At 33.4% G+C, this 13,520-nt stretch overlaps 1 protein-coding gene across 1 annotated transcript in view; it reads left to right on the forward strand.

The window, feature by feature from the left end:
* Positions 1-13,520, forward strand: part of LOC149785232 (protein lin-9 homolog) — a 65,036-nt gene that overhangs the window by 20,423 nt on the left and 31,093 nt on the right. The window contains exons 6-7 of the mRNA XM_089979062.1: positions 2,131-2,256; positions 4,803-4,960. Coding sequence (XP_089835188.1) covers positions 2,131-2,256; positions 4,803-4,960 — 284 coding nt within the window. The remainder of the gene's footprint in view (positions 1-2,130; positions 2,257-4,802; positions 4,961-13,520) is intronic.

The raw sequence follows: 13,520 nt of genomic DNA on the forward strand, positions 1-13,520 counted from the left end.
ATTGATCTCGCAGAGGTGTGACAAATCAATGTCTGTGGAGGAGATTTGGGTCCTGATATATATTTCCCATTTCTATGGCAATAACTGTACATCCATACATTTCATAAAACATTTGCCAGACATGAAGAAGGAGAAATACTACTGATTTTATGTAAGCATATTTAATGATGTTGAGCAATTGTTTTTAGAAACTTTTAAAATATTCTATGCTGACCAGGAACCTGTGTAATGATTCCAGATTACTGCATTTTATCAGTGGCCAGTTGCAGCTTGCATCAAAATCATTTAGTTTAGGAAGTATACAAAATATCCACATTGGAGCCAAAATACAGTTTTGCATATATCAAAAAATTTCAGAGGGAAATTTATTATTATTGCAGGCTCTCAGATTTAAATAAATTACTTAATATCTTTAAAAATTATAATTGCAAGACATGAATGCTTTTTCAGGAGGTCTTAAGGAATTTGTTTAATAAAAGTTAAGTTTGATTATAGGTTTCATGCAACTGTTTATTTGATAAGTTATAGAACAAGCCTATCAAATACTGTATTTACCAGAAATACAGTCACTCATTGGCTGAAAATAATTACCAGAAAAATTTAACATAATTTTTCATTGAAGTCTGTGGGGGTAAATTGAACACAGTAGGAGGGAGGATTAACCTAAAACCATTTTCATGTTGTTAATTTAATTGCACATGTGCAACTTCATGTTAACGGGGAAATCTCGCTGGGCTGGATTTTAATATAAGGGAATTTTTTAAAATAAAAACAATGCAGCATGTCATTTTCAAAATTTTAAAAGTTTCTTTATGGATAAATTGTTTATAGGATGTAAGTGTTTTGCTGATTTTCCACAAAGCATAGTAACTTCAGCAAACACTAACATTACTGTATGTGGGAATTGAATTAGTTGTCAGTTCCTGCATAAATGATTCAAGTGCTTAATGCCTTAAATTGCAAGTAAAATAAAATGATAAAATTCATGTTTTGAATATAAAATGTTTTTTTTTTTATAGTTACTATGAAGGTCAATATGAAAACAGATCTTTTCTTCTTGTGAGGTGTTAAAATTTGCCTATGAAACTGGTTTGTTTATGGAAACTGTATTAAAATTCAATGTCAACTTCTCACTTTCACAGTTAAAAAAAAGCTTTAAATCCACATATATAATTTCAGGTTCTATGCATCTATGGACACCCCTCTTTGTAAGATTTTCATTATAGTTATAGAAAATAAATATCAGCAATGAAGGTGAAATTAAAATGTACAGTGGCAGCGAAGGTTGGGCCAACATCGTGCTTTAGATTTTGCTTTTGGAAGGGTTCAGAGTATTAAATTCTAATTTGTGTACTTTCTAAATCTCACAGTATGCATGGTAAAATTGAGAACTGGGAAGCCTGTGTAATGTTTTCAAATGCTTGGACCCATTGCTATGGTGCATGTGTTGCATAGTTTTCTTACCATATCACAGATCTTACCATATCACAATTCCACATATTCTGCATACCAGAGATCACATTTATGTGAAATTGTATAAAAATCTGGACATTTCTTTGAAATTCTGCATAAAATAAATCATGCATAAGAGACAGCAAATTTTGTCCTGCAAACATTTCTAACTTACACCTGGCTGCTTTACAATGGATTTTTCCACCACTGTTATCATATTCATGTGAGTAAGCTTTATACTGGCATGTTCTGGTCAAATTTTGGTTGGTTGTTAGGGTTTAATGCCTTTTTTCAGCACATGATAGGCCATACATGGTGGTCAGCAGGAAAACTCTGAGAAGAACCACTGACTCGCTGTAAGCTGCTGGCAAGCTTTCTCACATACCCACATTGGCCGAACCTGAGACTTGAAGCCATTTGGATATATGTGAGATGTCAGTGATCTGGGAATGCCTTAGACTACTCAGCCAGCTGGGGCTCTTCAGATCAAGTAATTTACTTAGGCAAGTCACAAAACCAAACAAATTTAAATTAGGTTGAGGATTTTATTATGACAAAACCAGCTTAAAGAGAACACACCTTCATATAAAGGGCACCAGTTCATTATGGACAAAATTTATGATCCCTTGTACACACTTATTAAATTGAATTCTAATGCAAAGTTGTTTTATTTTTCAGTCCTCTTTTCTTTGGAGAAAACGACTTTGCAATTTGCTTGAAAGAGTCATTTCCTCAGCTTAAAGTGAAGAAGATGAAAAGAGTAGAGTGGTGTAAAGTCCGGAGATTGATGGGAAAGCCTAGAAGGTGAGTTTGTATTATTCCAAGTTAGAAGATCACTTTCACAAAATGTTTTAAACATTTACTTAATCATTTGAACAAGAAACAATATCCATTTTATTGTCAATAATTCACTTGCATGCCAGTTTGTGGCAGATGTGAGTTGTTTTTGTTACAGATATTGATATGAAAAGTAAAGTCTTAATTCTATTACAACTGTATAGTCTAAAAATAACTAATATAAAAGAGTGAGAAGCAACAAGCCTTATTCAACAAATAATTTATTTCCTTAGAATACAAAGTGAAAATGAAAAGAAAGAACATAAGGTATTGTAAATTAAATCCCAATATAATCCTAGAATTACATACACAAGTCCTAATAATAAAAGTTCTGAATAAACCTGAGTGGAAATCCAAATTAAATCCAACACTGAAAATGTTGATTTGTCTGTGGTAGCCTGTATTGTGATCTTGTACTAACAGTTTTTTGTTGAAACACAGTAATATAATTCCAGGTTTGAACGCACTATAAATCCCATTTAATGTCTCTGTCCAAGAATCTTATTGGTTTTGTTTTTTTAACTCTTTATTTCCAGAGAAAAATCACTTGCATAATTTGAAGAAATAAATTACAGCCCAAATGAAATACTTGATACAACAATAATGCATTTGATTTTGCTAGATCTTAAAGCATGAGTGAATAATTTTTTCTAGTGACAAGATTATATAGTATTCTTCTTGACATTGGGTCACAATTAGTATTTTCTAATAAAAATTATTACCTAATGTAAAATTTCAGTCTGGAAGGTTTTAAATATTTACAAGATAAAAAGTTACTTATAATTAGGTCTGGTAATAAAATTATAGAACCTGGACTACGTCAGGTATGCAAGGGGAATACCAATAACCTAGACCCAGACCCAAATAAACATGTTTACTTTTATTAGTAATGATCCTAATATTAAACTCATGCACATGGAGAATATTTTAGCTATGTATTGGTTGTTTACAGAATTTTTTAAATGAAGCAATAATTCAGGTCAAGTAGAAAATAAGCTAGATTTTGGACAAGGTTAAGTCCAAAGTCCAACATACAATATTACATTACAATCACATATAATGAAATAAAAAATAAATGTAAAAAATAACACCATATTAAAAATTCAAAAACTTAACCTTTTTGAGAGCTCATGAACAAACCTATATTTATTAGTATAGTTGAAACTTGGATCTCAACTTCTGTGTAGAGGAAGGAATATGGGTTGTGGCATTTTCTGGACCTGCGTTTGTTTGAAACATGTGCTTTAAATTCCGCACCAAAGAGTCAGGTGCTAATTTTAGTCATGTTTGTTCCAAACTCAAGACTGTTCAAGGACTGAAATTCCACCAATAAAACAATGTCTCTATTTTTTTCACTTACAGCTAGAATAAGCTCTTAAAAGATTCTTTTTCCTAAAACATAACTTACATTATTAACCAATCCTGGCCAGCCAAATCCATATACACTCTATTTTATGTTCGCCCATTTCCAGGCTAGTTCCTATTTTTCCATATAATTAGTGCCATGTGTCCTAAAACTGAACAAAAAAAAACATAGCCAAGGGAGGTAATGCATAATTTTTTTCTTCCCTTCAGGTTATATAGATGGTAAAAATAAAATTTGTGTCTTGTTGCAATTTCTGGTTTCAAGAGGTAGCAAAGCTTCCCAAACATTAATGTGATTGCATAATTATTCTCAGAGAAACATAATTTCCTTTTTAAAAAATGCTTTTTGCTGAAATAAAAATTTCATGATTTTTCAAAAAAATATCTAGTTTTTAATTTTGTATAGTTATATCTGAGTGATAGCAGATGTAGAGAGGTTACAGTATTTAAAGGAGTAAATTTTGGCAGGCTTAATTTTATGATCTAATTCTACATAATTGCTAACATTCCTTCAGTTCCAAAAATTTCCATTATGTGGCAAATAATAGCAGGGGGCATCATTGTAAGATTGTTGTTGTTTGGAGTTTAACATAATTTCTTAGTGCAAGATAGGCTATACATGATGGTTTGTATATTTGATCAAGGAAGAACCTGGGAAAGTAAGAACCACTGACCCCTAGGAAGGTACTTGCAGCTTTCTCTTCTACTCACATTGTTGGAGCCTGAGACTTGAACCCATGTGGTCAGGGGTGAGATGACTGGTCGGTAAAGGTGAGCACTTTAAACCACTTGGCTACCTGAGGTTTTGAACCATGTGAACAGATGTGAGATGACTGATTGGTAAAAGTGAGCACTTTAGACCACTCTGCCACCTGGGGGTCAGATGGTTAATTAATCATATATATATATATATATATATATATATATATATATATATATATATATATATATATATATATATATATATATATATATATATATATATAAGATGAGAATAAGTTGAAATAAAGGAATGTTGTACCTGAAAGTATGATGATAAGCATTATGCACATGCAAAAATTGTGCCCACCATCAAATTTTCTAAGCTATTTAGATTAATTTACAAATCTTGTATGAACGTAATTTATTTTTTTATTGTAATATAACAGGTGCTCAGCTGCATTCTTTGCTGAGGAAAGGGCTGCTCTTGAAAGCAGAAGAAGCAAAATACGATTACTACAACAGAGGAAAATTTCAGAGCTCGCATCATTTAAAGACATACCAGAGGAGATACCATTACATCTTGTGATAGGAATCAAAGTCACAGGTACTAAATAATCAGAATTAAAGTAATGTGTATCATATCGTTGGAATCAATGTCACATGAATCATATAGTCAGAATCAATGTCATGTGTACCATAGTCAGAATCAAAGTCACAGATACAATCAGAATCAAAGTCATGTGTACCATACAATCAGAATCAAAGTCACAGATACGATCAGAATCAAAGTCATGTGTACCATACAGTCAGAATCAAAGTCACAGATACAATCAGAAACAAAGTCACATGTACCATACAATCAGAATCAAAGTCACATGTACCATACAATCAGAATCAAAGTCACAGATACAATCAGAATCAAAGTCACATGTGCCATACAATCGGAATCAGTCACATGTACCATACAATCAGAATCAAAGGCATATGTACCATACAATCAGAATCAAAGGCATATGTACTAAATAATCAGAATCAAAATCACATGTACTATACAGTCAGAATCAAAGTCAAATGTACCATACAGTCAGAATCAAAGTCATATGAATCATATAGTCAGAATCAGTCATGTGTACCATACAATCAGAATCAAAGTCACATGTACCATACAGTCAGAATCAAAGTCATATGAATCATATAGTCAGAATCAAAGTCATGTGTACCATACAATCAGAATCAAAGTCATGTGTACCATACAGTCAGAATCAAAGTCATGTGTACCATACAGTCAGAATCAAAGTCATGTGTACCATACAATCAGAATCAAAGTCACGTGTACTAAATAATCAGAATCAAAGCCATATGTACCATACAATCAATCAAAGCCATATATACCATACAATCAGAATCAAAGCCATATGTACCATACAATCAGAATCAAAGTCACATCTACTAAATAATCAGAATCAAAATCACCTGTACCATACAATCAGAATCAAAGTCACCTGTACCATACAATCAGAATCAAAGTCATGTGTACCATACAGTCAGAATCAAAGTCATAGATACAATCTGAATCAAAGTCATGTGTACCATACAATCAGAATCAAAGTCACATGTACCATACAATCAGAATCAAAGTCACATATACTAAATAATCAGAATCAAAGCCATATGTACCATACAATCAGAATCAAAGCCATATGTACCATACAATCAGAATCAAAGTCACATCTACTAAATAATCAGAATCAAAATCACCTGTACCATACAATCAGAATCAAAGCCATATGTACCATACAATCAGAATCAAAGTCACATCTACTAAATAATCAGAATCAAAATCACCTGTACCATACAATCAGAATCAAAGTCACCTGTACCATACAATCAGAATCAAAGTCATGTGTACCATACAGTCAGAATCAAAGCCATATATACCATACAATCATAATCAAAGTCACATATACTAAATAATCAGAATCAAAGCCATATGTACCATACAATCAGAATCAAAGGCACATGTACTAAATAATCAGAATCAAAATCACATGTACTAAATAATCAGAATCAAAGTCACATGTACTATACAATCAGAATCAAAGGCACATGTACTAAATAATCAGAATCAAAATCACATGTACTAAATAGTCAGAATCAAAGTCACATGAATCATATAGTCAGAATCAAAATTACATGTACCATACAATCAGAATCAAAGTCATGGGTATTAAATAATCAAAATGTTATGTATCAGTCAGAATCAAAGTCACCTGTACCATACAATCAGAATCCAAGTCATGTGTACTAAATAATCAGAATCCAAGCCATATGTACCATACAATCAAGAATCAAAGTCGCATATACTAAATAATCAGAATTAAAGTCACATGTACTAAATAATCAAGGTGTCATGTATCAGTCAGAATCAAAGTCATGTGTACTAAATAATCAGAATCAAAGCCATATGTACCATACAATCAGAATCAAAGTCACATCTACTAAATAATCAGAATCAAAAATCACCTGTACGATACAATCAGAATCAAAGTCACCTGTACCATACAATCAGAATCAAAGTCATGTGTACCATACAGTCAGAATCAAAGTCATGTGTACCATACAGTCAGAATCAAAGCCATATGTACCATACAATCATAATCAAAGTCACATATACTAAATAATCAGAATCAAAGCCATATGTACCATACAATCAGAATCAAAGGCACATGTACTAAATAATCAGAATCAAAATCACGTGTACTAAATAATCAGAATCAAAGTCACATGTACTATACAATCAGAATCAAAGGCACATGTACTAAATAATCAGAATCAAAATCACATGTACTAAATAATCAGAATCAAAGTCACATGAATCATATAGTCAGAATCAAAATTACATGTACCATACAATCAGAATCAAAGTCATGGGTATTAAATAATCAAAATGTTATGTATCAGTCAGAATCAAAGTCACCTGTACCATACAGTCAGAATCCAAGCCATGTGTACTAAATAATCAGAATCCAAGCCGTATGTACCATACAATCAAGAATCAAAGTCGCATATACTAAATAATCAGAATCAAAGTCACATGTACTAAATAATCAAGGTGTCATGTATCAGTCAGAATCAAAGTAACGTGTACTAAATAATCAGAATCAAAGCCATATGTACCATACAATCAGGATCAAAGTCACATGTACCATACAATCAGAATCAAAGTCACATGTACCACAATCAGATTCAATGTCACATGTACCATACAATCAGAATCAAAGTCACATGTACTAAATAATCAGAATCAAAGCCATATGTACCATACAATCAGGATCAAAGTCACATGTACCATACAATCAGAATCAAAGCTACATGTACCATACAATCAGAATCAAAGTCACGTGTACTAAATAATCAGAATTAAAGCCATATGTACCATACAATCAGAATCAAAGTCACATGTACCATACAATCAGAATCAAAGTCACCTGTGCCATACAATCAGAATCAAAGTCACATGTACCATACAATCAGAATCAAAGTCACCTGTACCATACAGTCAGAATCAAAGTCACATGTACCATACAATCAGAATCAAAGTCACCTGTACCATACAATCAGAATCAAAGTCACATGTACCATTCAATCAGAATCAAAGTCACATCTACTAAATAATCAGAATCAAAGCCATATGTACCATACAATCAGAATCAAAGCCATATGTACCATACAGTCAGAATGAAAGTCACATCTACTAAATAATCGGAATCAAAATCACATGTACCATACAATCAGAATCAAAGTCACATGTACCATACAATCAGAATCAAAGTCATGTTTACCATACAGTCAGAATCAAAGTCATGTGTACCATACAGTCAGAATCAAAGTCACCTGTACCATACAATCAGAATCAAAGTCACATGTGCTATAAAATCAGAATCAAAGTCACGTGTACTAAATAATCAGAAGCAAAGCCATATGTACCATACAATCAGGATCAAAGTCACATGTACCATACAGTCAGAATCAAAGTCACATCTACTAAATAATCAGAAAAAAAGCCATATGTACCATACAATCAGAATCAAAGTCACGTGTACTAAATAATCAGAATTAAAGCCATATGTACCATACAATCAGAATCAAAGTCACATGTACCATACAATCAGAATCAAAGTCACCTGTGCCATACAATCAGAATCAAAGCCATATGTACCATACAATCAATCAAAGCCATATGTACCATACAATCAGAATCAAAGCCATATGTACCATACAATCAGAATCAAAGTCACATCTACTAAATAATCAGAATCAAAGCCATATGTATTATACAATTAGAATCAAAGTCACTTGTACCATACAATCAGAATCAAAGCCATATGTACCATACAATCAGAATCAAAGTCACATTGCAAAATAATCAGAAAAAAAGCCATATGTACCATACAATCAGAATCAAAGCCATAAGTACCATATAATCAGAATCAATGTCACATCTACTAAATAATCAGAATCAAAGCCATATGTATCATACAATTAGAATCAAAGTCACATGTACCATACAATCAAGTGGCCGAGTGGTCTAAAGCGCTCTCCGTTACGGATCACTGCCATCTCACCTCTGTCTGCGTGGGTTCGAGTCTCGGATTCAGCCAATGTGGGTATGTGAGAAAGCTTGCCAGTAGCTTCTCGTGGGTCGGTGGTTCTTATCAGGGTTTTCCCAGGTTCTTCCTCCACCATTAATACTGGCCGCCATGTTTAGCCTATCGTGTGCTGAAAAATGGCATTAAACCCCTACAACAACAACAACAAAACCATACAATCAGAATCAAAGTCGCATGTACCATACAATCAGAATCAGTCACATGTACTATACAATCAGAATCAAAGTCACATGTACTAAATAATCAGAATCAAAGTCACATGTACCATACAGTTAGAATCCTATGGGTACCATACAGATGGAATTAGAGTGACATGTAACATAGTCAGAATCGAAGTCACATGTACCATACAATCGGAATCTAAGCTATGTGTACCATACAGATGGAATCAGAGTGATATGTACCATACAGTCAGAACATCCTCACCTGATTTTGATTTAAGTTTGATAATTTTGAATACTTAAAAGAAACTGGAACTAACTGTTGTAATGCTTCCCAAATTGGAAACACTTGCCAAACGTTTGGCCAACAAGCATTCAGATAGGTGTGTGAAGAAAAGATTCTCATGAAAAGATAGGTTTTGAAAATAAAGCTCAGCATTGTTTTTGCCATCAGTGAAATACCTGTACTTCTAGTTTTCATTGTTAAATCTACAACTTTTAATTTAAATTTAAAAAAAAGAAAGTAATTTGGTTGTTATAGTCCTAAAGACCTAAAGTAGTACTTAAGCTGCTATTATTTTGACATGTTACAGAGTCATTGTGGCATTCAACCCACAACAACAACAGTGATTGTGATGTCAATGAAGTTATTATGGCATTGTAGCCACAGGCTTGATGGCGATTCAAAATGCTCACTATTTATATCCAAGGTCTTTTTCTAGTGTGAAACAGAAAAGACCATGAATGTTTGAGGTATTGTACAGACATCATGTTAACTAATCAATGCTTGTACATAGCAGGGCATAGCTATTACTTTCTTGGTGAAGACCAATTGTTTTTGCCCCAGGTTGAGCCAGCCAGTTTGTGGAGTAGGTTATTTCAAGTGCTAAGTTTTGCTGCAGTTTTCTTCAGGTGGTTGTAGAATGTCAGTGGTCTGTCCAGAGTCACACCAAGGTATGTTGGTGTCTGGTCATGTTTTATTTGCTGCCCATTGAGGAGGATCATGGTTCACATTTGCATTGTTAAGATGGAAGACGCTTGAGACTCTCTTTGTTGCGCTTGGCTGTAGACGCCATTTCTTTAAGCAGTCCATCATATACAGCACGTCCTCATTCATTACCCCCTCATGTTCAGTAAATGAGTGACTTTGGGTCCCCAGAGCAATGTCATCTGCATACATGAACTTGCGCGACTGTGTTGAAGTGAAACTGGGAGACTGAATTCCAGGATAGGAGACCGCTAAATTTCTGGATGTATTCCACTTGCATTCCATGTTTGTGTTCAAAACTCAAGAGTTCAGGACTCCTGGCACTAATTCAGTTCCCTTAGGAAAACTTTGCAAACACCATGATATTAAAATTCAGTAATTTTATATTTCTGATTGCTCATTATTATGTTTATCAGTACAGACACAACCTTGATGACAGCTTCTGTGTAGAGAAATCCATATGAGCCAATACATTTTCTGGATTTACACAAGTTTGAAATATGCTTTCAGTACCATACCAAATTCTATCAATAAAAATAATGTCTCTGATTTTCATCAGTTACAACTATAATAATCTATCAAAAATTATTTTTACTAAAGAATTATCAACCAATCCAGGCCAGCCAAACCCATATATACCCTATTTATATTCACCCCTTTCAAAACTGGTTCCAATTCTTTCATATCATTAGTACCATGAGTTCTGTTCCACTTTCTTGCGGCTCTATTGAAATCAAAATCCTCTAAAGATTTTCCCTCTTGCTTTTCAGTGATTATCGCTGTGACATCATTTGGCATGATTAAATGGGAGGGGGCCTGGCTGGTTTGGCAGAAAGTCCATAGGCTTACTCCATATTTGACAATTAATTGTGATGTTGTCAAAAGAATTATCTCTTTTTTTCCTAACTATCATTCTGTCCGACTCGGATTACATATTTGATTTAAAGTCGATAATGGTTCTAAAACTGATGATGTTTATTTTGGAACTGTCTGTGTACCTTCGTTCAGTTAAAGGTTTTATTATACTGAAGATGAATTTAGTACATGTGCATCCTAAATTACTGTCATGGCTACTTCAAATATGTTTCCTTCTCAAACAATTCAATTTTTCTTGCAGAATTGCATTATGTTGAATAATGATAGTATGATAATTCTCAGCATGTATGCATATTGTACAAGAAACGAGTAACAGATTATGAAATTAAAATCACTGGGAAAATACTGATAGGATTATGTAGAAATAATAATCTTATTAATTAAATGGATTATGTGGTGGTGATATGGTTTCTGGTTCTGTAACTTTGCAAAATAGATATGTTTCTGAATATTTCTGTTGTTTCTATCAACACTCTGCACACACAAAGCTGACCCACCATTTAGGTTAGTCACTTCTTGTTAATTACTAGGTGTACCATAGAACTAATTTTACCTGTTGACAATACAGTAGTCCCCCTCTTGAATGCCCCCCCACCAGTGGCCACCCACTTCTTACGGCCAGAATCCCTAGGCACAAACGAGTTTGTGTTCAAAAGTACCCCTGAAGAATGGCCACCCCTCTAACATGATCAGCAGCCAGCATATTAGTACAAAAATTTAAAATGTTCCCCTCAGAAGCAGTCACTTTTTATTTTAAATGTGTCCAAAACCAATAATTAATTCTGATCATAAGGTAAGTAATCAGATTATCTCTACTATCGATACCTGTCTCCCAATGTCAGGTTTCCATTACTGAAAGAAATATTGGCAAAAGTACATGTAACACTAAGATCAATATTATATCATTATCTTTAAAAGCCAATGTTTACAGGAAATGGGCTTAACAATGTTGTGATAGAGTTTTGGGCTTCAGCCATCTGTCAAGTTCTTCTCATTCTGTGGATTAACACACATGGAGAAATTAATCTTGAACAAAACAGGGTACCAGGCAAAGGTGGAAAAATCATGTGACAATACATGTATCGCTTCCTTTACAAAGAAGGCGTTTTGTCCACTCTACAAACATTTCATTTTCATAATTAGATTGCATACAGTTAGTTACATCCAAATAAATCATTATCAAACATTAACATGTTATCATGTAAACAGAGACATATTACTTTAGAAGAAAGTTGGTTATTCTGCTCGATGACATCATGGGGGAGGGGGACTTGCAGAACAATTTTATGTAGAAAAGACTCTTATAAAACAATTTTATGCTGAAAAGATTCAAATAAACAATGTCATAACCGGTAAGGTGATTATTCAGCAACAGTGGGAGAATGGAGCAAATGAAAAGAAAATTATGCATGTACCAAGATTTAAATGATGTTTTTAAATGGTTTTGCAATATGCATGACAACAATACCCTCTTGCATATCATGCTTACATCAAGAATAAGGATTATTAATGTATATTCAGTTGAAATAAGTCTATTCTAAAGACAAGAAGAACCTTTTAATAATTAATGTTACTTTTAAACAAAGATATTAAATGGAAGTATGTTGCTTTCTTACCACGTACATTACATATACTTCTCACAAAAAATGTAGTCCCCCTCTGGAAAGGCCACCTATCTTATAAGGCTGCCTGCCCAGTGCAGAAGGGGTGGTTGTATAAGAGGGGGACCACTGTAATACATTATCATAAAAATTGAGATGGCAAGGAAAAACAAGGGATGATTTTATTAACAATATGGTACCAATAAACTTAAGTGATAGTAAAGAAGACTAAGGATAAACATAATAATAGTAGTATATAGTTCAGTTCCCAAACTTATAACAATCGTGAACCCGTCTTGGCGCATCTGTCTTATTGGTGTACCCCTTTTCCCAGTGCTATTGTGTTTTTTAGTGCAAATTTTTGTGAATTATTTTCTGCCGCATACCACTGGTGGTACAAGTACCACACTTTGGGAAACACTGGTATAGTATATTATCCATATATCAGAATTATGTCAACTCTTTATTTGTCAATTTCATTAATTCATGACACTGCTTCAAAATATTTTGTAATAGATATTAACAATCCAATCTGTAATACAAATAAATGATGGTTTTGAACTAAATGCCAAAAGGCCTGCAGAAAATATCACCATGTGAGAAATATACATAGTAATAACCAAACACAAACGGGACTAATTATATCCATCATGAGTTTATAAGGATGATCAGTCGCTTATAATGTTTAATGCCATTTAAATTATTGATAAAAGGAGCATGTGCTTCATCTGGTAATGTGAGCCTGTCTCATTCCTTCACTGCCCTAGTGGTTCTAGGTTTAAATTTCATCAGTGCAATAGTTGGCTTGTTCAGACATGGGTATTTAATTAAATAAATATGCTTACTTTTTAATTTCTTGTTAGATTTT

The sequence above is a fragment of the Sinohyriopsis cumingii genome, chromosome 13, assembly GCF_028554795.1.
Source record: "Sinohyriopsis cumingii isolate HCF-2022 chromosome 13, ASM2855479v2, whole genome shotgun sequence".
NCBI classification, from domain to species: domain Eukaryota; kingdom Metazoa; phylum Mollusca; class Bivalvia; order Unionida; family Unionidae; genus Sinohyriopsis; species Sinohyriopsis cumingii.